General features: G+C 39.5%; 1 protein-coding gene across 1 annotated transcript in view; it reads right to left on the reverse strand.

The window, feature by feature from the left end:
- Positions 1–154: 154 nt before the first annotated feature.
- Positions 155–26,955, reverse strand: part of plekha2 (pleckstrin homology domain containing A2) — a 49,168-nt gene continuing 22,367 nt past the window's right edge. Inside the window, exons 4-12 of the mRNA XM_062050808.1 lie at positions 21,977–22,025; positions 21,737–21,834; positions 14,858–14,989; positions 14,673–14,753; positions 14,538–14,606; positions 14,393–14,463; positions 6,468–6,531; positions 5,638–5,715; positions 155–1,441 (exon numbers count right to left, since the gene is read on the reverse strand). Of these exons, the coding sequence (XP_061906792.1) occupies positions 1,001–1,441; positions 5,638–5,715; positions 6,468–6,531; positions 14,393–14,463; positions 14,538–14,606; positions 14,673–14,753; positions 14,858–14,989; positions 21,737–21,834; positions 21,977–22,025 (1,083 nt within the window). The 3' untranslated portion in view covers positions 155–1,000. The remainder of the gene's footprint in view (positions 1,442–5,637; positions 5,716–6,467; positions 6,532–14,392; positions 14,464–14,537; positions 14,607–14,672; positions 14,754–14,857; positions 14,990–21,736; positions 21,835–21,976; positions 22,026–26,955) is intronic.

Consider the following 26,955-nt stretch of genomic DNA (forward strand, 5'->3'; position numbering starts at 1 on the left):
TTACCATTCATGTTTTTATCAAACATCTTTACAAAGGCGGACTGTTTGCTAACTGGCTCTTGTGACCGTTACTACTTTGGAATCTTGTTAACTTGTGTAGCTATCTCTCCAATGTCGTAAATGAGAAAATTGTCATCAATAACCACAAGAGCAATACAAAAACAAGATTTAATATAAAAGGAGGAAAATTAAGGGATTCAAGCATGAGTTGAAGGCACCGGTGTGTTTCAATACAAACTATTTTAGACACCTTAGAGGAAGTTGTCAAAGTGGTGAAGCGTATGCAGTGGTAAAGGAATAAAAACAAGTGCAAAATTGCTAATAAATTACATGAAGTGACAGCGTTATAAACCTTTATAATGCTACAGGGGAAAACATGAACCACATTTAGACACCATTCAACCTGCTAGTCAGCAGTATATTCTTCATCAAGTACCATATAGTGTTGCTATATTATTTAATATGGTGTTAATATGGTTTCATGTCCAAAAAAATATTTATTACAAAAAAAGAAAAAGAAAAAAAAGAATGAGCTCGTTTCTCAAGTTTGAGTTTTTCCACTTTCACTTATGGTCAGGAAATGCTTGTTAAATGTTAATAAAGGTTACTGTGAGACATTTGTGTCATGTGTCTCTCTGGAAAGAATACTATAAGAAAAGATTATGAACAATAAAAGTCACATGCCTGAGTATTTATAGCATGCTATTTTTTGTCTGATTGTAGACAAGTGCCTGGGGTTAAAAGCATGTGCCATCGTTTGCAGCCCTGCAAGAACAATTACGTTTTTCAAGTTTTCGGAAGAAGCTGCACAATATACATTAACATCAACAAAAGGCTTCATCCTATTTTTAACATTCCTCTGAGAATACAACACTGTATATCCCCATGTTACCTGTAACACATCCATATGACCAGCAGGTGGGGCCCTAATAGCAGGTCACCTTTTATACAAGGAATACTACATGACCACTCACATTCGCGTCCAATAACAAAACCCAACCTAGACATCAGTGGTACGGAGGCTGTCATCCTCCAAGTTGAAGGGGAAAGTGCACGCTGTGTGAGACTGGGGCTGCGAGCGGTGCCGGCGACGCCCGCACGCCGCATCCCCGGATGCGGTGAGGATACCCAGTCCACAGGAGGGCGCGGTAGGGCAAGAAGCTAGGGTGGAGAGGGAATTGGAGGAGGAGGAGGTGGAGGATGAGTTGGGGGAGGAGGAGAGTGAAGCAAAGGTAGGCACGGCGCTGAAAGCGCTGTCGTCGTCGTCTTCCGCATCCATGATGGCAACCCCAGGTGGGAGGATAGGCATCCACGGCTGCCAGCCCGGCGTCACGGAGCATGACTTGGTGAGCACTGGGCGGTGCTCTTCGCCTCGTCGAACTTGACACGCAGAAGCTTTGTGACTTCGATAGAGAGATGAAGCTCTTTTAAATAAAAACCCCTATGGAGAAAAACAAAAGGATGATCAGGAGCTTTCACTTTCCACTTCACTCAAGAAGACCACTGCCAACGTTGGACAATAGTTTAGATTTGTGTTGGTTTGACCACATTATGGCGAGCAGCGGCTTCTTGCAATCATTGGTGACAACCTTCTTACCTGTTATTGACTATGGAGATGTGTTGTACATGAATGCTACTGCTGGTTGTCTCCACAAGCTGGATAGTGTACCACGGTGCACTGAGATTTATCACCAACTGCGCTCCCCTTACTCACCATTGCGTATTATACTCAATGGTTAACTGGACATCTTTAAGTGCTCGACGCCTCAATCATTGGTATGTTTTCATCTACAAAACCATTCTGGGTATCACTCCATCTTATCTGTCTTGTCTTTTAACAAAGAAACAAGGAAGTCACAATCTTCATTCAATGAATGTTCTGCAATTTGTCGTACCCAAAGTAAGAACTGAACTGGGCAAGAAAGCATTTAGGTTTTCAGCACCGAAGGCTTGGAATAACCCACAATCGAATATTAAACTTCAAACCCTTGTTACGTTGAATGAGTTTAAAGCTTCTGTAAAAGGACTGCAGTCTACCTTGTCTGTATGCACATGTGTTATGTGAGCAAGTTTTAATGTCGTAAATGTGATGTTTTATGTATTTGTTTACTGTTTTTAATGTAACCTTGCTGCTGCCCTCTTGGCCAGGTCTCCCTTGGAAAAGAGATCTTTGATCTCAATGGGATTTTACCTGGTTAAATAAAGGCTAATAATAATAAATAATAAGTGTGCACTGTGACGAGAACGAAGCAGTATGTACAACAATTCTAACAAGTGGAATCCAGTTTAATCTTTAATCCAGAATTTTTTATGGATCATTGACAATATATGTCCCATATTGTACTCTTTGTTAAGACAATCAATTTTCAACATCAGAGAGAGTTATGGGATGACTCATCTTTTTTAGTTTGCTTTCAGACTGCTTACATCGCCTATTAAAACATTTTAGCCTTTTATTCTTTTCAGAACTACATGTAATTGGCTTTCTTGACAAAATATTTCAAAACCCAAGGTTTTTACAAACATGTCTCAATAAATATACAAGTAGATGAACCGTTGGCTGCCCCCAGCGCTATGTCTTAATCAGGCTGGCACATCTGGACTACAGATTCCCGGCACTCAACGGTACTCATTTTCAGTGCATCTGTTTGTGTCTTCATGTTCAAATATTAATTTGTTTAATAATAAAATCCTATTTTGTTAATATAACATTTAACAGTGAGCTAATACTGATAACTGTGCGGTCCAGTAGGGCTAGGTATCATGGCCAATTTCCCCAAATCGATTCCAACTCAATTTATAAGGTTCTAAATCAATTAATCAAGATTCAATTAGATTCGATTTGATATACACTTAAATGTAGAAAATGTCTAAAGTCTGTTACAAACTAGAAATGTACTTAAGTTTTTTTCTACCTCAAACTTTTTGGACAGCTGAGTTTCATTTGCAAGTATTACAGTATATAGTAGACTTTGAATGCAGTTTCAATTTTAAGACGTTAGATGGCAGTAGTGTATAGGCTACGGTGTGCTGGCAGGAAGTAGTCTTTACCAGTAAGCTGAATATAGTCTTTTGTTGCACCCTACAAACTGTTTATACATTAAGTTAGGCCCTGGGCATATATCGATTTTACCAATAAATTAGACAATTTAAAAAATATCAAATTTATGTTTTTTTCCTAGAGAGGGGGGGTTACCCACATATGCGGTCCTCTCCAAGGTTTCTCATAGTCATTCACATCGACGTCCCACTGGGGTGAGTTTTTCCTTGCCCTTATGTGGGCTCTGTACCGAGGATGTCGTTGTGGCTTGTGCAGCCCTTTGAGACACTTGTGATTTAAGGCTATATAAATAAACATTGATTGATTCTCCTCTTGCTCCGGCATATTTTTTGGCCCCCATGAGCTTCCGTAGCCCTCGCCCGTCTTCTTACTTCTTTAGTAGAGATCCACAAGCCTAGCAGAACATGGCTAATGCTAATGCTAACGAGAGCGAGATGTTTGTTCCAAAGAAAAGTGTTGTCAGTGCTTTAGAATTGCAGTTACAGGCGTGGAACAAGTGAATGCAAGCTGCAAAGTTTCTGTAGAAACGGCAGCAGCACAATAAACTTTTTCCAGCATCTGAAACAGCATCGAGCAGAGTGGGGGAAATGCAACTCTTTAAGAGGCAAACAAGACCGCAAAAACCACAAACTCCACCTAAGAAACAGCTTACTATGTTGGAATGATTTTACACAAGGCATGTATGATGATACCATGTAATGGAGGACAATGCACGGAGCGACCGCTTTAGTGGTCGCTCCGTGGTCACTCTGCACAGCCAAACCAGACAGCTGTACGCATGTGTGCTGCTGCAAAACTCTTGTAGAATTATAACGCATTTAATAATCAATATCGTGATATATTACATGTGCAATGCAATGAAGTGTAAATTGTCAGTACACACTAACAAGGAGCCCAAGATACTTCAGGGAAAAGCCTGCGTTAATCCACTTACTAAAACTATACAGTAATCTCAATGTTTTACTTGATTATTTATTTGCATACAATATACAATACTACATTTTTATTTACCATATTATTTTATTTAAAACAGAAGTTTTAAGTTGCACTTTTTGCACTTCCTTTAACGTCCTCTGCGAGCTGTCGTCACGTCCGCTTTTCATCCATTCTAACAACGTGCCGGTCCAGTCACAAGATATGTGCGGTTTCTGTACACACACACACGTGAATGCAACGCATACTTGATCAACAGCGAAACAGGTTACACTGAGGGTGGCCGTATAAACAACTTTAACACTGTTAGAAATATACGCCACACTGTGAATCCACACCAAACAAGAATGACAAACACATTTTGGGAGAACATCCGCACCGTAACACAACATAAACACAACAGAACAAATACCCAGAACCCTTTGCAGCACTAACTCTTCCGGGACGCTACAAAATACACCCCCCCGCTACCACCAACCACCCCCCCCCCCTCCATACACACACACACACCTTGTAGCGTCCCGGAAAAGTTAGTGCTGCAAAGGGTTCTGGGTATTTGTTCTGTTGTTTTTATGTTGTGTTACAGTGCGGATGTTCTCCCGAAATGTGTTTGTCATTCTTGTTTGGTGTGGGTTCACAGTGTGGCGCATATTTCTAACAGTTTTAAAAGTTGTTTATACGGCCACCCTCAGTGTAACCTGTATGGCTGTTGATCAAGTATGCATTGCATTCACTTGTGTGTGCGTGCAGAAGTCGCACATATTATGTGACTGGGCCAGCACTCGGACTGGATGAAAAGCGGACGTGACGATTTTCGGGAGGGGCACTGAAATTTGGGAGTCTCCCGGGAGTGTTGGCAAGTATGAGAATTAGCGGTGAATGCGGTGTTACCGCGGCACCGCCGCTGTATATAATCGGCGGGCCAGCTCTAGTGTTAATTTGATATCGCCTCAGGGGCCAAGTGAAATTACACGGCGGGCCGATTTTGGCCCGCGGGCCAGAGTTTGACACCCATGCCTTAGAGAAAGTTGTCAAAGTGGTGAAGCGTATGCAATGGTAAAGGAATGAAAACAAGTGCAAAATTGCTAATAAATTACATGAAGTGGCCCGTCATACACCTGTATAATGCAAAATAATTATACTTTGTTGTCCAGTCGTCGTTAAAAGTCAGATTTTTACAATTTATTTAGATTTTTTTTAAGGCTGAATGAGTAGTCTTCTTTAACTCACCCCACTGCTGCTTCATCGTGACACAAATGCCTTTGCCCCCTGTGTGGAGGGTGGGAGTGCTGCATGCATGAGCAACCCTAAATTAAATGGTTTCATCAAGCCTATTTCGGTGATGTTCGGCGGGTCAAATGAAAAGCCTTGGCTGGCCGGATGTAGCTTGCGGGCCGCCAGTTAAATAAAACAGCTTTAAGCTAAATTGGGAACTTCAGGTATTACATTTCGTGCCATCTCATGTGTCTCGTGTGTGCTGGTATGGCAATAAAGTTTCTTGAATCTTTGACTATAAGTACCCAATTTGTATTTTTATTTCAAATTCCTGTCAAAACAGCCACATTACATTGACCAGGGTTTCATTTATAAAAGCAATGGAAAAAGGCTGCAACATCCAAAGGGTGGTGTTACAGTGTTACTACCTTATGGGGTCCTCTGAAATCCTGAATCTTCATCTCGATGTCCCTGATCCAGCCATGCATGTCCTCTGGAGAGTCTGTCTATGGAGAGAAGATGCCATGTTATAACAATGTCCGTGTACCCATTTTTTCTCTTAAATGACCCACAATGCATCTGCTACATAATACTCAATTTTGGGCTTACTATAACTTTACCGTTTTAAACATGCCTGGACGTTATAGCAGTATGGACGCAGAACACAATGACTGGACAGACTACAATATTGGGGAACTGTACCAGACGACTATGAGCTCATGGTCAATCAGCACATAGTGACAAAGATGTTGGTCACAGCACACTATTTATACACACAGGAGACAGACTTTAATGATGGTCAACTATTAATGGAACGTGTGTAAGAATAAAGACGATCTATGTACTGTACAGGCCTTAGCCATGTATGTCAAGGTGCAGTATTTATGAGACCTATATGCATCTTGTGCAGTGTTGCAAGTACTTAAGTTACATAGAAAAACATCACATCTGTGACTTAAACATAAATATCCAATTATAATATTCTGTCATGCTTCCCTTTTTCTTGCACAAAAAAATAATACGCTTGCCATTTCTCTCAGCTGTTCTCCCGTGGGAAGGGAGCAACAGGATGTTGTTGTTGTTATGGTAACAGGTGGCTGCGGCCGTTTCGCAAAAAACAAAGCTTGTGTTACACATCAGCAGTGGAGCATTTCAAGAAAAACATCACAACACACCTGCTGCCTCACAAGATGACCACCTAAGAATAATCTCCTTGTACAAAAATGTTGGTCCAATTAATCAGTATTCAGAGTTTTACCTGAACATAGAAGGTTCGGGATCCAGTGATGATCTCAAACAGGTTGTCTCGCAGCAGCAGATCACTGATGGACACAAAATGGAACATGATATCACAAACTAGAAGGGTCAAAAAATGTATTACATTTTTCACCAAGGGGACATCCAATCTAAAATATCTATATTTTCTCTTGGTTTGTATTAACTTTAGCATTTGTGCTAATGTTACTGTTTCAGTCCACACACCACATTGTCAATTCAAGTTCATTTTAAACTAGCTTTGTTTAGCTAGCACAAACATTGGCTTGACTTAGTTTTTTTTTTGTTTTATTGTGGATTGTTGGCGTAAATTGGCAGCCAAGTCCAGTGAAAGGATTCAACAGAGCTGCTGTCCTGCAAGAGCTAACAAACACAGCTGAGCTATGCTGCTCTGTCTGGCTCTCTCACTGACGTCACACATCCCTTGGCAACAGGCACAGCCTTTTAAAAAGGCACACAATCACACACACTGCTTTCACGAAATGTCGTTCAACTACATATGCCAGATATTTAAAATGTTTAGTTTTTTTTAAAGCAACAATAATTACTTTCCCTAGTAATTAATTACATTTATTAAAGGGGGGTTACCCACATATGCGGTCCTCTCCAAGGTTTCTCATAGTCATTCACATTGACGTCCCACTGGGGTGAGTTTTCCTTGCCCGTATGTGGGCTCTGTACCGAGGATGTCGTTGTGGCTTGTACAGCCCTTTGAGACACTTGTGATTTAGGGCTATATAAATAAACATTGATTGATTGATTGAAAGAGTAATACCGTTACTAAATGAATTACTTTTTTGGCAAAGTAAAGACGTACTAGCTATAATTACTTTTTTAAAGTAATTTGCCAAACACAACTGATGTTATTTTTCATTAATACCTGCACGTAATGGTTGATATTTTAGCGGTTTTGTTTACATTTAATGTCACCTTTTATTTTTATTTTTTTTAAACAATACTACCCCTACATTTACTTGGTACCGGATCCACTTATACCTCTAGTTCTAGTTCTCCCATGACCTAGAACAGAGGTTCTCAACACTTTTCTTTCCACCAACTACCACCTCAGAAAACACTTGGCTCTCCAAGTACCACCATAATGACTGATAGTCATTCTGTCGGAGCTACAGCATTCCTCCATGGAAAGAGAAGAACTTTCCAGAAAAGACAACCATCTATGCAGCAACCCACCAATAAGGCCTGTACGGTATAGTGGCCAGACGGAAGCCATTTGTCTGGTCTGATGAGACAAAGATTAAACTTGTCGGCATGAATGCCAGGCATCATGTTTGGAGGAAACCAGGCACCGCTCAATAACCAGGCCAATACCATCCCTACAGTGAAGCATGGTGGGGGCAGCATCATGCTGTGGGAGTGTTTTTCAGTGGCAGTAACTGGGAGACTAGTCAGGATAGAAGCAAAGATGAATGCAGCAATGTACAGAAACATCCTGGATGAAAACCAACGCTTCCCATCCAATCTGATGGAGCTTGAGAGGTGCTGCAAAGAGAAATGGGTGAAACTGCCCAAAGATAGGTGTGCCAAGCCTGTGGCATCGAATTCAAAAATACTTGAGGCTGTAGCATCAACAAAGTATTGAGAAAAGGCTGTGAATACTTATGTAAATATGATTTTTTTTGGTTTTTATTTTTAATAAATTTACAAAATGAAAAAAAAAAAAAAAAATCACATTGGCATTATGGGGTATTGTCTGTAGAATTATGAGGACAAAATTAATGTATTCCATTTTGGAATAAGGCTGTAACATAACAAAATGTGGAAAAATTGAAGCGCTGTAACCTTCCTGATACACTATTGCCTGTTTTTCTGCCATTGCTACGGTGGTTGGTTGTTATGAAGCTTCTTCGATTTTATTAGATCACTAGTAGTGGGTAATAATGTGAATTTTGATATCTATCAGATAACAAGTAAATACATGGCTAGTATCGCCGAAACTGGTAGCGATACTGATATTTTTCAACTTGAAACGTCATAATTATTGAATCATTTTGTGAATTTGCCTCGAGTTAGTTGATTATGATTATGAGAACACAGGAAAAATATGTTCTTCAAATATTTTTTTTTTAATAACTAAATACAACATTTTAAAATATTGTAATAGTATATTAATTATACTACACACAATTGTTTAAAATAAAGGTCATTATAACAAAAAAATAATGTAACAAAAATATTAATTTTAAAATGTAAACTAAAATGACTAACATGACATGCAGATAATAATTAATGCTGTTTGCACTGACACACTGGAAGAGACGCTGCAGTCGCATAAACTCAGTGAGGAAAATCGAGAAAGTAAAACAAAAATATCGATCCCACCACGCTAGTATTGATACCATACTAATAACCACCTTAGTATCGATACTATATATATATATATATATATATATATATATATATATATATATATATATATATATATATATATATATATATATATATATATATATATATATATATATACATACTGTACACCCACCCCTTTAGATTACGTTTGTTCATACGACATTTCAGGCTTGCAGGACTAGAGTCTGTAGGACAGAATCTTAGTGTGTGTGTTTTGCTGTGATAACTCAATGACGACAACCTTCTTCTTTTTATACGTATACTTTACTGAGGGAACACCATAACAAACCGGCCACTGCCGTTCACATAACAGACTAAACACCGGAGCCCGCGCATAGAGCAATGCATGCTGGGAATTACCGTAAATACACTAAAAGAGTGTACCATAATAATGCGCAATGCAAAAACAGAACATTTACAATCTCCCACTTTTTCTTTTTAGTTTTTTTAACACAAAAAATCAGTCTATTATTAATGTCCATAAGTATGAAAATGTAAGAACATGGTGATCAACAAAAAAACTTATACAAAAAAAACTGTCCACAAAAGAATAGTCTCTATTCCAGTTTCCACTCTCCAACACTGAGTGCCTTTAGGAGCTGAAGTGCGGATGCACCTCGTTTTGTCAAACAGTCAGCTAGCTGCTCTCCAGTAGGTGCCCAGAGAATCTGTTGAATTCTTTTACACTGAAGAAGTTCTTTGATGCCACTTATTTCAAGGCGGAGCCTTTTCTCTGTCACTGACTTAGTAGACTTGATGGCGTCTGCAAGGGAGTGGTTATCAGTGACACACACTATTGGTAAGACATGTTGTGATACATTCCCTGTGGTAAGTTCTGCATGAAGGTCAGATAAAGAAATGGCACTGTCAACAGCATCGGCAAGGGCAAGAGTTTCTCCAGCAAGAGTGCTCCGTACGACTCTTCTGATCTTTTTTGACTGCCAATACACAGGGGAGAATCTTCCTTCCTCACCCATCAGCAGAATGAGATGTCCCCCTTGAGTGCCTCCATCTGTAAGGTTTCCCAGCGAGGCGTCGCAGAACACTACTAGCTTTAGAGAACTGTCTTTTCCCAGGTTCTGAAACTTCAGTGTCACATGTTCTGATTTCAATTTTCTCACCACCTTGTTTGTGTCATGTAAAGTCTGCACAGTAGCATGTTTTATGTTAGCTGCAAGGACACATGTATCAAACATAATATCCGGTCTACTTTGTCTGGCAACCCACAGAAGTTGACCTATTTTTGATCTCAGGTCATCAATTTCACTTTCAGTCAAAAGAGCATCCCGTCTCATGGCTCTGGAGATGTCTATGTGAATTGGCTGGAGATTCTGTATGTAATTGTCTTGATGCATACATGTTACTCCATTTGCAGTGACATACTCCATGCCTACATAGCGAAAGCTGTCATGTTCTTCTCTGCCCATTTGAAAGGCAGATTGCAGGTGAGGGATTATAGTTGTTGTGAAAATCTGTGAACCACCCCAGATGAAATCATCAACATGACAAGCAAGCACCCCAGACACATTACAATCTTTATCCAACCAATAAAATATAGCAGGGTCAATTTGTGACATCTTTCCTCCAGTTTGCAACATTGTTTCTTTAACCCTATTGTACCAGTACAGTGATGCATCATTTAGTCCATAAACACATTTGTTTAGCTTCCATAGAGTTCCCTCACTCTTGGCTTCAGGTGGTGGACGAACATAGATGTCTCGGGATAACTCATTTCCTTGAAGGAATGCTGACTTAATGTCCATAGAGTGGGGTGTCCATCGGTTTTGACATATCACAGACATGAGTAGTCTAAGAGACTCTGAGGCACATGTTGGCGAGTCTTTTGGGAGATCTTTTGTGTTTAGCTCTTCAAATCCTCTCGCCACTAGCCTTGCTTTTGGAACTATGCCGTCTGATGTGTCTTTGAGTGTACACACCCATCTTGTGGAAATACATTTTTGTCCCATGTTTTTTACTTCATCAAACACACCGTGTTTCTCCCAGTTACTGATTTCAGTAAGTTTAGCTGATTCAAATGACACATCCTTTGTAACAAGTACATCCTCGTGATCAGATGGCTGTTCCACCCTGTCCAATGACTGAATCTGCAGTGTGTCAACCTGTGAAAGGTCAGCTGACCTTGTTGTGCCAGTGAGGTTAACTGGCTCAATGTACTCCAGATTGTACCAGTTCTTGTGTTTTCCAGTTGCCTTTCCTGCTCGACCTAGCACTTTTGCTGTGTGTAAAATTCCAGTGTCTCTTTCCACATACTTAATGAATTGTCCTGCTTTTAGATTCATACTACGGTCTGTTCTTATGATAGAAGGTTGTCTGTCAGATGGATCATTATCTTGCTCATTGCTGTCTCTGTCATTATTAGAGCTCCCTGCCGCATTCTCTGTGTTAGGCACACTGTCTCCATCACTAGATACAGTATTGGGTAGATCTTCAACATGTTCAATACCACATTTTGCTGCATTAAGTTCTGTCTGGCTTTCTTGGCTGTCACGAGACGTGTCAGTGTAGTGATCTGTGGCCTTGCGCAGTCTACAGCGATGCACCCGGACATAGGAGCCTCCATGTCTAACAAATATTACCACCCCGTCTCGTCCAATTACCACCCCAGGGCCTTTCCATTCATTGCAGTCCATTCTTTTGTAGTACACTTTATCTCCAGTTTCGTAGTATTCATCTGTGCTGCGAAGCTGTGTGCGCAGAGCTCTCCTGATTCTCTCAGAGCACTCTGCCTCAGTAAACGCTGTCCTTGCTTCATGTAATGCTGAAATGTGCTGTCCTACCCATTTACTCATGGTAGTGCCCTCCAGGGCAGGTGGTTTATCAACCAGCACAGAAGGTAGGTTCGGGTTTTGTCCAAACACCAGCTGGTATGGACTAAATCCATGCACATTGTGCATTGTATTCTTTGCCATCAAGGCCCAATCTAAGGCTGTTTTCCAGTCACAAACACTGCTTTTCTTCACTTTTAACAGGATCTCTGTAAGGGTCTGGTTATGTCTTTCCATCAATCCATTACTCCATGGACTGTAGGCAGCAGTGGTTTTCACTTCAATATTAAAGTTCTCAGCCATGTCCCTCATTTCCTCGTTATTGAATTCACCTCCATTGTCACAAAAAATCTTAGATGGGGCTCCATGAACACTCACCCAGGAATGAATAAAGTGCCTCACAATTTCACTGGATTTTTTTGTTGTAACAATGCTACCAGCACTGAACCTGGTGAAGTGATCAATCATGTGGAGGTACCACACATTTGGTTCTAGCTCGTGTAGATCTAATGCCACAGTTTCATTGTATGTTGAAGCCATTGGTAGACCAACTGATGGCTTTGGTTTGGGCTTGTTGTACTTGAGACATGTTTCACAGCTACTTACGATGTCATTCAGAATAGTAACACTCTCATCATCATTACTTCCAGCACTAATTAGTAATTTTTTGAGTTTATCAACTGAGGCATGTCCAAACTGCTTGTGAAGTTTCACCAATACTTTGAGTTTTTCATCTTTACTCATGCCATCTGTTATGGCCAGAACTTCATCAGTTTGGGGTTCATTCTCACAGGTGGCTGTGCAATCTCTGTCCACTATGTTTACACAGTAGTGTCCTGAGGATGTAATCTCAAGAGGCACTGGTTTCTGAAACATTGTGGCTTTATCATTCTCAATGTCAAGCACTGCTTTTGCCCTCTTAAGTGACGTTTTACTTAGTAGTAAAGGAATGTTCACTGAGACCACCTCAGTCTCTATGTGGCACCTGGTTTGTCCTATTTTTGCTGGGACTTTTACTTTTTTTATGGAATGAACAACTTGTCCATCACCAAACTTAAAAGCTCTTCTACTCTGTGTATTTTCCATTTTTTTCTTGTCACTCTCCTTCAGTGTATGAATGTAATTCTCCAGCCATTTTTCACCACAGACTGTTCTGGTGCATGCAGTGTCAATTACAGCTGAACCTAAGGCTTCTACCATGAGTATTTCAGCATCAGAAACTGACTCTTTAGAAAACAATGTAACATTGCACTCTTCAATTGTTTCTGTCTCTGCATTTTCCTCTGTCATTTTTACATGTTCAGCCTTATTTGGGCAGTCCTTAGCCCAGTGAAATGTACTCTGGCAGATAGCGCACTAAGATCTTCTGCCGAACCTATCCAGTGGGTTTGAGCCAGTCAATGGCGCCCCCTTTTGGTCGGGTTGGGAACGAAATTTCCTTCCGTCTCTTTTCCTTTGATCCACATAAAAAGCAACATCTTCGCGCATGTGAATTCCCCCGCTGCATGTGGGCGGCTGCACATTGTCTCCAAAAATCCTTTTTAAAGCTGACTTCATGCTTGCAAATGTAAGTGTTGAACAAGCTGTAAGCGCAAGCTGTTTATCTTTAACATCGAGACTGGCTGTATCCAACAACTTGAATGCCAAAACAGCGTCGGGAAGAACCATGTCAAATTTGCGCATTTTGTTGTACCTCTGCTCGAACTGAACGATGTAATCCACCATGGAAACTTCGTTTTCTCTCCGAATCTTGTCAAAGTCCGTGTATGCATCATAAGCTCTGTCCTTTTCTTCTTTTAAGAATACATTATCCAATGCCTTTACAAGGGTCTTCATCCCGTCATCTTTGTTCAAATCATCCGCAGGTATTTCCAAAGCTGTATCTCTAGCTCTCCCCCTCAGCGAGAGAGCAACAGCTAATGCTTGTTTCTCCTTATCCAGATCGGTAACACGTATCCACATTTCAACCTCATTTTTCCAGCTCTCATATGACTTCTTTTCTTCAAACGCAGGAGGGACTCTGTAGTTAGCGTTGTTAGCCATCCTCTGCTACCATTGATAACTCAATGACGACAACCTTCTTCTTTTTATACGTATACTTTACTGAGGGAACACCATAACAAACCGGCCACTGCCGTTCACATAACAGACTAAACACCGGAGCCCGCGCATAGAGCAATGCATGCTGGGAATTACCGTAAATACACTAAAAGAGTGTACCATAATAATGCGCAATGCAAAAACAGAACATTTACAGCTGTGTTGATATTGTCGTAGCACACCAAACACCTAAGGATCAAAACTGCAGAACCTCTACCGGAGGGGACGATCGATTTAATTCCCTGAGAACATAAAGGCTTGGATTAATGAGAATATTCACAGGAATGAATGACAAACAAAAAATGATAATAAAATCTTTACACATGCTAGAATGTATGCAATAGTGCATATTTTTATGACTTTTAACTAATTTCAATTAACTTCAACCACATTTAAATTTGTGTTCTTAACTTTTAAATATACTGTAGGCCTATTTCCTTACTGTAGCTTTTTATTGTTTAGGTGTAAAGTCAGTTAAGTTTATTGTGGCCACAACTAGCGGTTTTATTGCTAATGGTGCATTTATGACGCAAACATTTCAGATGAAACATTATCTGGATGAGCACACCCTGCATATGTTTATAATCAATTTCAAGAGCATGAGCAAAATTGTGAGAAAGCAAGAACTGGAAACTCCACGGTCACACTGACTCACCCCGACTTGACGAGGCATTCATGGACCTTCTGAATGTCCCGAAGGGGAATGGCTCGCAGAGGCTCCTTATCCTGGCACACAAACACAGCAGACATAAGCCGATGAAGAAGAGCAGTACAGATGAAGATCAGCAGGCTGTCCTCACCATCTCAGACTTGTAGTAACTGACCGCGTTGTTATCTAGGGTAAAAAAGCGTCTCTTCCAGCTTTTTCTCTGCAAAACATGTCAGTTTCCTCATGCTCATCCTCCTTTGAAGTTAAAAGGTAGCGGTCTACTCACAACATTGCCTTGCTTCACACAGTAGCTGGACCTCAGCACACCAGGCTTGATGCCCTTCTTCTCAGTGTCCTCTGATTCATTCTGAAACATCACCATCTTCCCAATCACCAAAACATGTCTGTGTATACTCTATGTGCTAAACATTTTTTTTTACAAACACAACTTTTATTTTAGGGGCACTATACCTGAATAGGAGTGTGCACTACCACTCCCCCGATGATTTCTGTCTTGTACGCGTGCTGCTTCTTTCCACCATGAATGTCACTGACAATTGCAGACACATGGGACCTTGAGGGTGCCGGACCAGACTTAGGAACCTACCCGTAAGCAACATCAACAGTCACCTATTTTGCAAAACTAACATTATAACAGTAATACAGCGGAACTTCGATTTACCAACCCCTTCATTTGTGAACTTTCCGGGTTTTTTTTATCGTGCCAAATATACCTCAAGTGTCTGTGTATGAACACATCATTCATTCATTTTGTGTCCCGCTGGGACCCCAGATTGAGGAAGCCGCAAGTTTTTAATTGTGATTAGAACTGACTTTTCTGGAAAAATATGCCAAAGTGGACTTATTTTACAGCAGAGGAATTACAATACATCTCGTTCAGCAGCGTGTCTTCCAAGAGCGCACACACACACTCAAATCCCCGCCCCACTCTCCGCCCTCTGTCTGCGTCTTTCTCTTCTCTTGTGATCTGCTCCTTTGCCGATGTGTACTGTAAGTGAATTTAAAAAAATGTTAATGTTCATTATTGTGGCAATATGGTTGTTAAAGTTAAAGATTTTTGTGATTTCAGATTTTTTGTAAGGGCACCAAAAGGACTTCTGTGTGTGTGCGCGTGCTGGCAGAGCAGCGCATAGAGCACAGTTTAGTTTGTCATTGTTGTTGTTTTAGCTTATTAATAAAGAGACAGTTTATTCATCACCTCCTTGTTATGTTTGATATACAGTACTGTATAGCACTACATATGGTGTTTTAAAGTATACAAGCCTTAACTAAAATATGGACTTTTGTAGAGGCTGGAACCCATTAAATGACTGAGTTAATACTTTTAATAAACATTTGAAAGCTTTTCTTTTTAGTAAAGCTTTTAATTAATGCACCTTTTAACTATAATTTTTAATCCACTTTGCATCCTTTTTATGTTACCCCTGTTGTTTTGATTGAATTGTTGTTTTATTTCACCTATGTTTTGTAAAGCGCTTTGTGATTTTATCTGTGAAAAGCGCTTTATAAATAAAATTTACTTACTTACTTATTAACATTACTTGTATTTACATCGTTTCTTATGGAGAAATTTGCTTCACTTTACAAACTTTTCTTAATGAAGTTTATAAATTGAGGTTCCAAAGGACAATGATGATATTATTTTCATCTATGATTGTATTCGCCTTCTTGTAATTTTTATGCATCTGTGGAGTCTTTGCAAATGTGTCGCCTGTCTCTAACATATATTAGCATTTATGTTAAGTCCGGCGCATTTACACTGTTTATTCAAGTGTTGATTAATGTGCACTGTCTCAATTAAGCAAATGAAATTAAATGAAAATAATCATCTTCCTCAATTGTTTGCTCCAATTTTGAAAGAAGAGGTGCTCAGACGGTCGATTCAAAAGTCCCAGGATTATATGATGTCATGAAGGAAAAACCTCATGAATATGATAGGCACTCACCACTTCATGGAGGACAGCTTTGTAAAAAATAACCAGGCTTCACTACACATCTTGTATTGGATTGTGCAGGTGTATACTATATACCGTTAAAAGTAAATATGGTATAAAGAATGTTTCTCTAATAGACTGAATTTAAAGAACTAAACTTTTAGACAGAATACTCGCAGAGCAATACAAAAAAAACAAAAAAGGTTAGTGGCAATTCTCCAAATGCCTTGTTGATGGCAGAGGTGTGACAAAAATAGCCAAACTGGTTTGAGCTGAAAAGAGGTATAACTCACATGTCAATTAATTTTGACACAGGTATGAATGAAAATTATCTCTGATTGTTGGGAAGCAGAAGGAGATCATGCTTCAAAACGACACCTTAGTAATAATCTGAGCTATCAATTTTAAGGTTTCTAAGTCAGAATCTTGTGCAAGTTACAAATGTAGATCTAACTTAAAGGGGAACTGCACTTTTTTTTTTGTAATTTTGCCTATCGTTTACTATCATTATGAAAGACACGACGACGGATGGTTTATTTTATTTAATGCATTCTAAATATTAAATAAACCTAAATAAAAGTCCGCTTACAGCAGAGCCAATGGGAGCTCCACTATTATGGCCATGAAATCCAATAAATAACCATTCAAAAACCGCCAACAATACTCCATTTACATTTCGTGAATTTAATATTAATCAAGTATTAGTGATATTGTTATTATAAGCGCTAATACAGACAAACTATTTATAGCGGCGCCGTGATCACTCGTGTGTGTCCCTATGTTTACATCGAGTGGTCTACTGCTTTCTCGCTTCTTTGCGCCCTGAAAGTTTTTTGTAGATCATAAATCATGCATCTCACCTAGACAGAAGAAGTCTGAGTAGGTATTCCGACAAGTTGGTAGACTTTGACAGCCATTTAGGACCCGAAAATGGCAAGACTGACACGAAAAGACCTTTGGTCCCCCCGAACCCGTTTCTCCGTGAGGATTATGAGACATTCTTCACCTAAATGGGAATAAATTAACATCCCAGCAGTCGGCATCTTAATGACAGCAGACATTGCACATTAAGTGATGTTTTATTATGTTTGTTGGCTCTCATGAAGTCTGCAGTGAGTAATAATCTGTGATGACGAAGAAAAAAAAAAAGCAAACATTGTGATGCGTTTTTTAAGTTAATGCGCCACAAATGTGTAAAATTAGCTAACTAAGTAAATATTAAATGTTATTATAAATGTACTACATTACATACATATTTACATAATGTAAATAAAACCTCAATGAAGGTGTTTGGATGTTTTTTTAAGTGTTTTGTAGGCGGAATTGCGCAGCTTGCATAGGCCTTATGAAGATGGGAGTGATGGAGTAAATACAGAAGAATGTCTTTCAAGCACCCTGACCTAGGGGTCCAAGATAGAGTCCCGTGAATGCTCAAATTGGCCTGCGAAAAGCACAAAACTACCACAGCCTCTAATTAGTGCGGTGTCAAAAACATTGTCATTACAGCTGGAGCTGTAGGCTGACATTTTACCAGGTGAGATGTAACACAGTGAACACACTCTTAAACTGGTTAAAAACTGGGCTAAACACTATAAAAGAGGACCCTTGGCCAGAACTGCCCCCCCAAAGCCTTTCATTTGGGCTGCCAAACATCACCCAAAAAAGGAAATCATGCAGTTTCATAGAAAACGTCTCATTGATAGAAGAGATACATTGTGAGTGGCTGAATAGCTCAATAGGTTTATTTGCTTCTTTGTTTAAAATGGATCCTCATTAGTTGCTACACAGTAACCCCTAATCTTCCTGGGGTCCATCACACAAGACTTCAATAACATCTAAATACAATCTTAACAATACATTTATAAAAAAGACACTCAATAACAAAGAATATGCCTATAAAATTCTACACAAACAGTAATACAATCCATCATATATAAAATAGGGAATAAAAAACAGTCTGTAGTGTAGTAGTGTTTTTAGACATTATTTGACTCCTTTAATACACGAGGCAACCTATTCCACTGGGAAGCAGCCCTGTACAACACAGTTTTTTGCAGAGCACATGCTTTTCTCCTGGTACTAGTAGGTCTCCATTAGTAGTGATGATGCTCGTTCTTTGAGCAAGGGAATCAGGCATCATTTACCATTACAATTGTTTTTTTTTTATACCTTCTCACTGGCTGCTAATAAATGCTCCAAAACTACAACTGGTTTGGCACTAACAGTGTTCGGATTGTAATCATTCAAATGTGATTAGCAACAAAGTAGACAGCCGTCAACATTGTGCTTCGGAGAGCGAACGGAGGCGACAACAAGTAAGCTAGCTAGAATTGTTAGCTAACGAGTGAGCTTGTTTCGGTGCTCCTGATCGTTTCCCCGTCCTGCAACTCTGTTTGGCATTTAGGCAAGAGGAACAGCAACTATACCTCTGGCTGAGTCGAACATTCAACAAAGTTGGTTTAGATCATATTTTTATTGATATTTCATAAAAAAAAACATGAAAGTGATATTTTGACGCGAAAATTAAAGTTTAAAAAAGCAGATTTCCACATTTGAAGAAATTTTACAGTCCTGATTATCCATCCATTTTCTACCGCTTATCCTTTTCGGGGTTGCGGGGGGTGCTGGAGCCTATCTCAGCTACAATCCGGCGGAAGGCGGGGTACACCCTGGACAAGTCGCCACCTCATCGCAGGGCCAACACAGATAGACAACATTCACACACTAGGGCCAATTTAGTGTTGCAAATAGTAATAGCTAAACTTAGGAGCTTAAATAGTTCTGCGTCAGAGAGCTCTTAACTCAAAACACTTGTAACCCAAATCAACGCCTCCCATTTAAAGGAACTTTAAAGGCCTACTGAAATGATTTTTTAAAATTTAAACGGGAATAGCAGATCCATTCTATGTGTCATACTTGATCATTTCGCGATATTGCCATATTATTGCTGAAAGGATTTAGTAGAGAAAATCGACGATAAAGTTCGCAACTTTTGCTCGCCGATAAAAAAAACCTTGCCCCTACCGGAAGTAGCATGACGTCACAAGCGGTAGTGCTGCTCACAATTCCCCGTTGTTTACAATGGAGCGAGAGGTATTAGGAGCGAGAAAGTGAAGATTACCCCATTAATTTGAGCGAGGATGAAAGATTTGTGGATGACGAACGTTAGAGTGACAGACTAGAATGCAGTTCAAGAGATATCTTTTTTCGCTCTGACCGTAACTAAGGTACAAGCTGGCTCATTGGAATCCACACTCTCTCCTTTTTCTATTGTGGATCACGGATTTGTATTTTAAACCACCTCGGATACTATATCCTCTTGAAAATGAGTCGAGAAGGCGAAATGGACATTAACAGTGACCTTTATTTCCACGACAATACATCGACGAAGCTCTTAGCATAAGCTAAAGTGATAGCATCTGTCTCAAATGCAGATAGAAACAAAATAAATAAATCCCTGACTGGAAGGATAGACAGAAGATCAACAATACTACTATCAGGAGACACCGAACCAAACACTGGACATGTAAATACACGGTTAATGTGTATTCGACGCCTGTCGAAGCCTAGCAATGCTGTTGCTAACGACGCTAACTTAACAACGGGACCTCGTCAGAGCTATGATAAAAACATTAGCGCTCCACCTACGCCAGCCAGCCCTCCTCCGCTCATCAACACCCGTGCTCACCTGCGTTCCAGCGATCGACGATGCGGTCGGCGGCCCGGAGACGTAGGAAGTCAAGGTGAGTTTGCCGCTAGCGCGTCTTCTATCCAACAAAGTCCTCCTTGTTGTGTTGCTACAGCCAGCCGCATACACCGATCCCACCTACAACGTTCTTCTTTGCAGCCTCCATTGTTCATTAAACAAATTGCAAAAGATTCACCAACACAGATGTCCAGAATACTGTGGAATTTTGTCGAAGAAAACAGAGCTGTTTGTATTGTGTCCAAAAGGGTCCAAACACTTCCGTGGACCTCGCGAAGTCAAGCGCATACGTCATCCTCCAAAGGCGTTTTGAACCGGAAGTTCCCCGGGAAATTTAAAATTGCACTTTATAAGTTGACCCGGCCGTATTGGCATGTGTTGCAATGTTAAGATTTCATCATTGATATATAAACTATCAGACTGCGTGGTCGGTAGTAGTGGGTCTCAGTAGGCCTTTAAATCAATTTAATTGGTGCTTGCTCCCACCAGAAAAACATCAACATGTATTATGCCTTTTAAAAAGAAAAACAAACGACTGATAAGAAATTGTGTATAAAAAGAATGCAACAGAATGTATTACAAACAACTACAGTAGTTTTATAAAGTAATGTAACAATAATGTACAACACTTATCTTGGAGAGTGGACTTCTAAGGTATCTCCTTCTAGTTGCTTCTCCATCAAACACATCATTGGCAGCTTTCCCTTATTCTAATAGATAAATGTCTCCCATTTATATATTGTTTTAACATTAATTGCTGGTGTTCTACTCATTCTGCTTCAGGATGGTGCAGGCAAGCAGTGTTACGCTCCAATTAATTTGTCAAGTTGGCGACACACTATCATGTTTTTGATCATTTCTTTTTTCATTCAGTTCTTCTTATCATTATTCTTCAAATCCACTTTCCTCCTTCCCATGGCTGGAAACTAAAGCTACTGTATGTCGATCTCTAGCTATAAGCTAATGCTAGCGAGTAAGACGAGCGAGTAAGACCAGATGTTTTGGGCGGCTCTCACTGGATTTCGACATTTGCTACATCAACAAATGGCGGGAATGTTTCTAATTTAAATTTTTGCTTGCATAACAACGAGCAGAGAGACAGCTCTTATCTCAAAACACTCTTAAGTTGGGTCGCGCTTAAGTTAAGGTATCACTTTTTATATTTTCTTATTTTTCAAATGATACAGGCCCTTACAGTGTTTGCTGAGAAAAAAAATCTGTCCATTGGACAAATGTAAATGAGGACCATATCTTGCAATTTCACTTTTTTACTTTCCTACTCAGTGGCCTAGTGGTTAGAGTGTCCGCCCTGAGATCGGTAGGTTGTGAGTTCAAACCCCAGCCAAAGACTATAAAAATGGGATCCATTACCTCACTGCTTTGTACTCAGCATCAAGGGTTGGAATTGGGGGATAATTCACCAAAAATAATTCCCGGGCGCGGCACCGCTGCTGCCCACTGCTCCCCTCACCTCCCAGGGGGTGAACAAAGGGATGGGTCAAATGCAGAGGACAAATTTCACCACACCTAGTGTGTGTGTGACAATCATTGGTATTTTAACTTTAACTTTGCCCTTTGCTCCTTTTACTGAATTTGAGACCACATCTGAGTGTTAAAATCTTTAAACAATTCTTTACAAAATCCTACATTTTTGAGGCAAAGCATGTAAAATTGATAATAAACACTCACAGTGATCTTGCTGGCCTGGTTGAGAGCAGCGACCCAGTCCTTCATATCCATCACATCATTGGCCTGGAGAAAGTACCTTCGGGATACTGCATTGATGACTGCAGAAGGGAAGAGGGAAAAATATCAAATAGCAGTTCCATAAATACCCACTATCGCAGCTTTGGTTGAGTTTAGTGCATGTTTAAATAAAGAGTTTGCGACAGCGCGTGAGTGTGACTCAGTCTTTACATTAAGACTCACCAAAGCAGAACTCGGTCTTCGGCTTCTGCTTTGCCGTCGCTTCATTCACCTGACAGAAGAACACAAATATATGAATTTTTTGGTCAGTTGTTCAAGAAAATAGAATATATTGTATTTTGTACATGGGAAACCTGTACGTCTGCGCCCAAAGGACAGGCGGATGATGTTAGCGGTTGCTGATAGTATATAATCGAAACCAAGACTAGCCATTGCTTGGCCATTTGAAAAAAATACTATTTTTTAACCTACGATGCTTTATTGACTTGGCTTTCCTTCATTTGTGTAGAAATTCTGCACATTTTATTGCTCTGTAACTAGACAGATAATGACAAAAATCACAACACTAAAATGCATGTTGGTGATTTTTTTAAAGAAATTTCCTGCATGGGTTACACTTTTTTGTTGTTGACAAAAGCGGTTAACTTGTATGTTGGGTTCCACTGTATTACAGTTGACTATCTGTAAGGTAACTATAAAAGTCAAATCAATTGTTATTTTTTTCCAATTGTAAATCTAGTCATAATTTTCAAAAATTAATACATTTTTAATTTATAAAAAATATTGACATATATATATATATATATATATATATATATATATATATATATATATATATATATATATATATATATATATATATATATATATACATAGATATACATATATACATACACATATATACATGTACATAACATACACATACATATACGTACATATAAACAAAGACATATATACATACATATATGTATACACGTACATACATACATATACGTACATACATACATACATAGACACATACTGTATATACGTACATATCCATAACATGCAGCAAATATATACATACACATAAATACGTACATACATACATATACATATATGCGTACATAGGCCTGGGCCGATATTCAATAAGTCAAATAATTGACAATAAATGAAAATTAAAGTCGGTAAGTTTTCCATTGTCGATAAATTGCCATGTGCATGCTTGAAGAGCATTCACACGATTTGCCACTTTTAGCGTTTGTACCATTTTGGGATGAAGAAAAGGGGGTCAATTATCTTGTCCTCATTAAGTGTCTTTGACTCTTTGTGCAGCGACACGACTAGCCCGCTAGCATCACACAATGCAACTTCTTAGCATGTAGCAGCTAACAAGGACAAAATAATCACAAAACCAAATGCCAGCGCACCAACGTGGGAATATTTCATTTTAAACCTTTGGAACAAGATGAGCCTATCAACACCGAGAAGCCAGTTATGTGCGCGAATACAACAACGGCCACTTAAAAACACAACCACTTGACAGACCAAACTCACTTCGCACTCATTTCGCGTTTGCTGAAGAAGCCAGATTACCGGTCAGTGTAAACAAAACAGTGCATAATGGTGTGCGCTCACAGAAAGTGTGGTTAAATACATCGCCAAAGACTTGCTGACATTTAATACTGTTATAAAACTAAACTATTTTAATAGTGCAGTTATGTTGTCATGTCGGTGTTCCTCACTCGGAATCTACCAAACTTAAAGGCCTACTGAAATGAATTTTTTTTATTTAAACGGGAATAGCAGATCCATTCTATGTGTCATACTTGATCATTTCGCGATATTGCCATATTTTTGCTGAAAGGATTTAGTAGAGAAAATCGACGATAAAGTTTGCAACTTTTGCTCACTGATAAAAAAAGCCTTGCCTGTACCGGAAGTAGCGTGACGTCACAAGAGCTAGTATTCCTCACAATTCCCCGTTGTTTACAATGGAGCGAGAGATTCGGAGCGACAAAGCGACGATTACCCCATTAATTTGAGCGAGGATGAAAGATTCGTAGATGAGGAACGTTACAGTGAAGGACTGGAGAGGCAGTGATGGACGTATCTTTTTTCGCTCTGACCGTAACTTAGGTACAAGCTGGCTCATTGGATTCCACACTCTCTCCTTTTTCTATTGTGGATCACGGATTTGTATTTTAAACCACCTCGGATACTATATCCTCTTGAAAATGAGAGTCGAGAACGCGAAATGGACATTTAAAGTGACTTTTATCTCCACGACAATACATCGGTGACACACTTAGCTACTGAGCTAACGTGATAGCATCGTGCTCAAATGAAGATAGAAACAAAATAAATAAACCCCTGACTGGAAGGATAGACAGAAGATCAACAATACTATTAAACCATGTACATGTAACTACACGGTTAAAAATTCTCAGCCTGGTAAGGCTTAACAATGCTGTTGCTAACGACTCTAAGGCTAATTTAGCAACTTAGCAACCGGACCTCACAGAACTATGATAAAAACATTAGCGCTCCACCTACGCCAGCCAGCCCTCATCTTCCCATCAACAGCCGTGCTCACCTGCGTTCCAGCGATTGACGGCGCGACGAAGGACTTCATCCGTGGGTTTGGCGGCAAGCATCGGCTAGGCGTAGTAAGTAGTCCTTGTTGTGTTGCTGTAAGTATTGTACTTAGCTGCTAATACACCGATCGATCCCACCTACAACGTTCTTCTTGGCAGCCTCCATTGTTCATTAAACAAATTGCAAAAGATTCACCAACACAGATGGCCAGAATACTGTGGAATTTTGTCGAAGAAAACAAGAGGTTTCTGTATCGGGTTCGATGGGGTCCAACCACTTCCGTGGATTTTGTGACGTCACGCGCCTAAATCATATCCAAAGGAGTTTTTCAACCGGAAGTGTGGCGGGAATTTTAAAATTGCACTTTATAAGTTAACCCGGCCGTATTGGCATGTGTTTCAATGTTAAGATTTCATCATTGATATATAAACTATCAGACTGCGTGGTCGGTAGTAGTGGGTTTCAGTAGGCCTTTAGTTGTGGTTTGCATATGACTTGTTAATATATCTGTTTAAACTGTAGTGTTTATATTGTTACTTGACACTTTTGTTTAAGAAGGTCCTAACTTGATTGTCACTTAAGAAATGTACAACTTGACCTGTGCCTACTTGTTCAATATTGAAGTGCAACTTTGTTTGTCAATACTTTTTCTAGCTATTTTATTTATTGCTATGGTTGTATATTTAATGGACAACATGGACAAAGATAAGACCTTCTGGAGGAAAGTTCTGTGGTCAGATTAAACAAAAATTGAGCTGTTTGGCCACAATACCCAGCAATATGTTTGGAGGAGAAAAGGTGAGACGTTTAATCCCAGGTACACACCAAGCCTACTGTCAAGCATGGTGGTGGTAGTATTATGCTCTGGGCTCTGGACTAACATTACTGTTCCATATTTCATTAAAATAAATAGGTTTTGTTTTTTAAACTTGAAAAAAAGTCATTAAAGAAATATTTTTTCAATTACTCTTCCTGAAAAAGGGAAATAAGTGATTGTGGAGTTATAAAGAATGCATTGTTTGACTTAGACTGTCCAGAGAGGAGCTGTCAACACTGAAGACAGATGTGATTATCTCTGCTGAAGTCCACATCTGGAAAACGTCAGCAGCTCTTCTGCATGTGACCATCAGCTTCAGCTGCAGATAGCTCAGATTGCTTCTATCTGTGTAACAGCACACTGCTCTCCTTCTCTGTACACACTCACTGGCCACTTCATTAGGTACATCTGCCAGTTCCATCTTACTAGGAATGATAAACATTGTCAAAGAGGTATTGATTGACCCACATGTTTAGTCATGGGCTTGCACAGCTGTGCTGCTTTATACTGAGATAACCCAAAAAAAGCGTACTTATAGAGAAGTGTAATGCATCCCGTAGGACACATTCTGGATGGTTCCCAATATGTTTATACTTTTTTTTTTATAGCATTCTGTTATGGGTTACAGAGAAGATTTAGGCATGAGGAGTCAGGTACAGTATATACAAAATGTAGTTAAAAGTTTGGACAGACTTATTCATGTTATTAAATGAGAAGCTATTTTATTTTGTGTTTAGTCAATTTAATGCAATTACAAACTATGTTTCAGCACACTAATTTTGGAAAAATATAGCCTCAGTTAAGACGTTCTAAAATACTGTTTCCGGATTTTACATCCTTTGAATGTCACCATTGTCTGATACATAGTTTCCAAAAAAAATAAAAAAAAAGTTTTCTCCTTAAAAGCAGCAATTTTATTTCAGGTCATTTATCTACAGATATTAAACATACTGTACATAATAGGATGTTTACAATGTTTAAATCAGCATTTCTTAAGCATATGGCCGCCCACTTGTGGCAGTAATGTCAATGGCAAACCAGAGCCGTGTATAAAGAAAGTATGGCCAACTAAATGATAGGCGCCATCTTTGCTACCAAGGACGTGTGCGGATGTGTCTGGAAGCATGCAATTGCAGTCGTTCTGACATTAGTTTTCCTCACAAAATCAACTAAAATAAGTCTAAATATAGTTCTAAACATACCCCAGCTCATAAACTTACAATTAAAACATACTTTTATTTTTTGCGGCCATAATTGATGCACTCTGCTGCTGCAGTACTTTCATGCAGTGTTGAGTAACCAGCAGGCTCGATAACACGCACCCAACAGCGCAATAAACGTAAAAAAATACACAGAACGACCAAAACACCTACTCATTACCCCCATTTTGCCAAAATCTTTATTAGCTTTGGACCAACAATCACAGAGTAGTTATGACTTGCGTGTGAAATATGCCAACTGTGGTGGCTGCCTCTAATGTAATGTTTGTAATCGCTGAGCGATGCCAGTGCTTTTAGACTTAGACAAACTTTGTTGATCCGCTATCATCTATAATTACACCCAAAAATGGGTTTCTTTTACTCTTCATTGTCCATCTATTTGTATTTGTGTTTCCTTTCTCTTCTGCGGTTACCAAATAGCATTATTTTAGTTAGCTGAGATTCAAGGATAGTCTCTTTTGGTAAACCATCTATTTAAGTTGGTAGCACACATGGTGTCCTGTAGTCTCGAGAGTGCCTTTTGACCAATCATTGAGGGAATCGTCTGAAACCGAGTTGACCACACTCTCTTTACACACGACTCTGTA

Source organism: Entelurus aequoreus, linkage group LG06 (genome assembly GCF_033978785.1).
Source record: "Entelurus aequoreus isolate RoL-2023_Sb linkage group LG06, RoL_Eaeq_v1.1, whole genome shotgun sequence".
Taxonomy (NCBI): Eukaryota; Metazoa; Chordata; class Actinopteri; order Syngnathiformes; family Syngnathidae; genus Entelurus; species Entelurus aequoreus.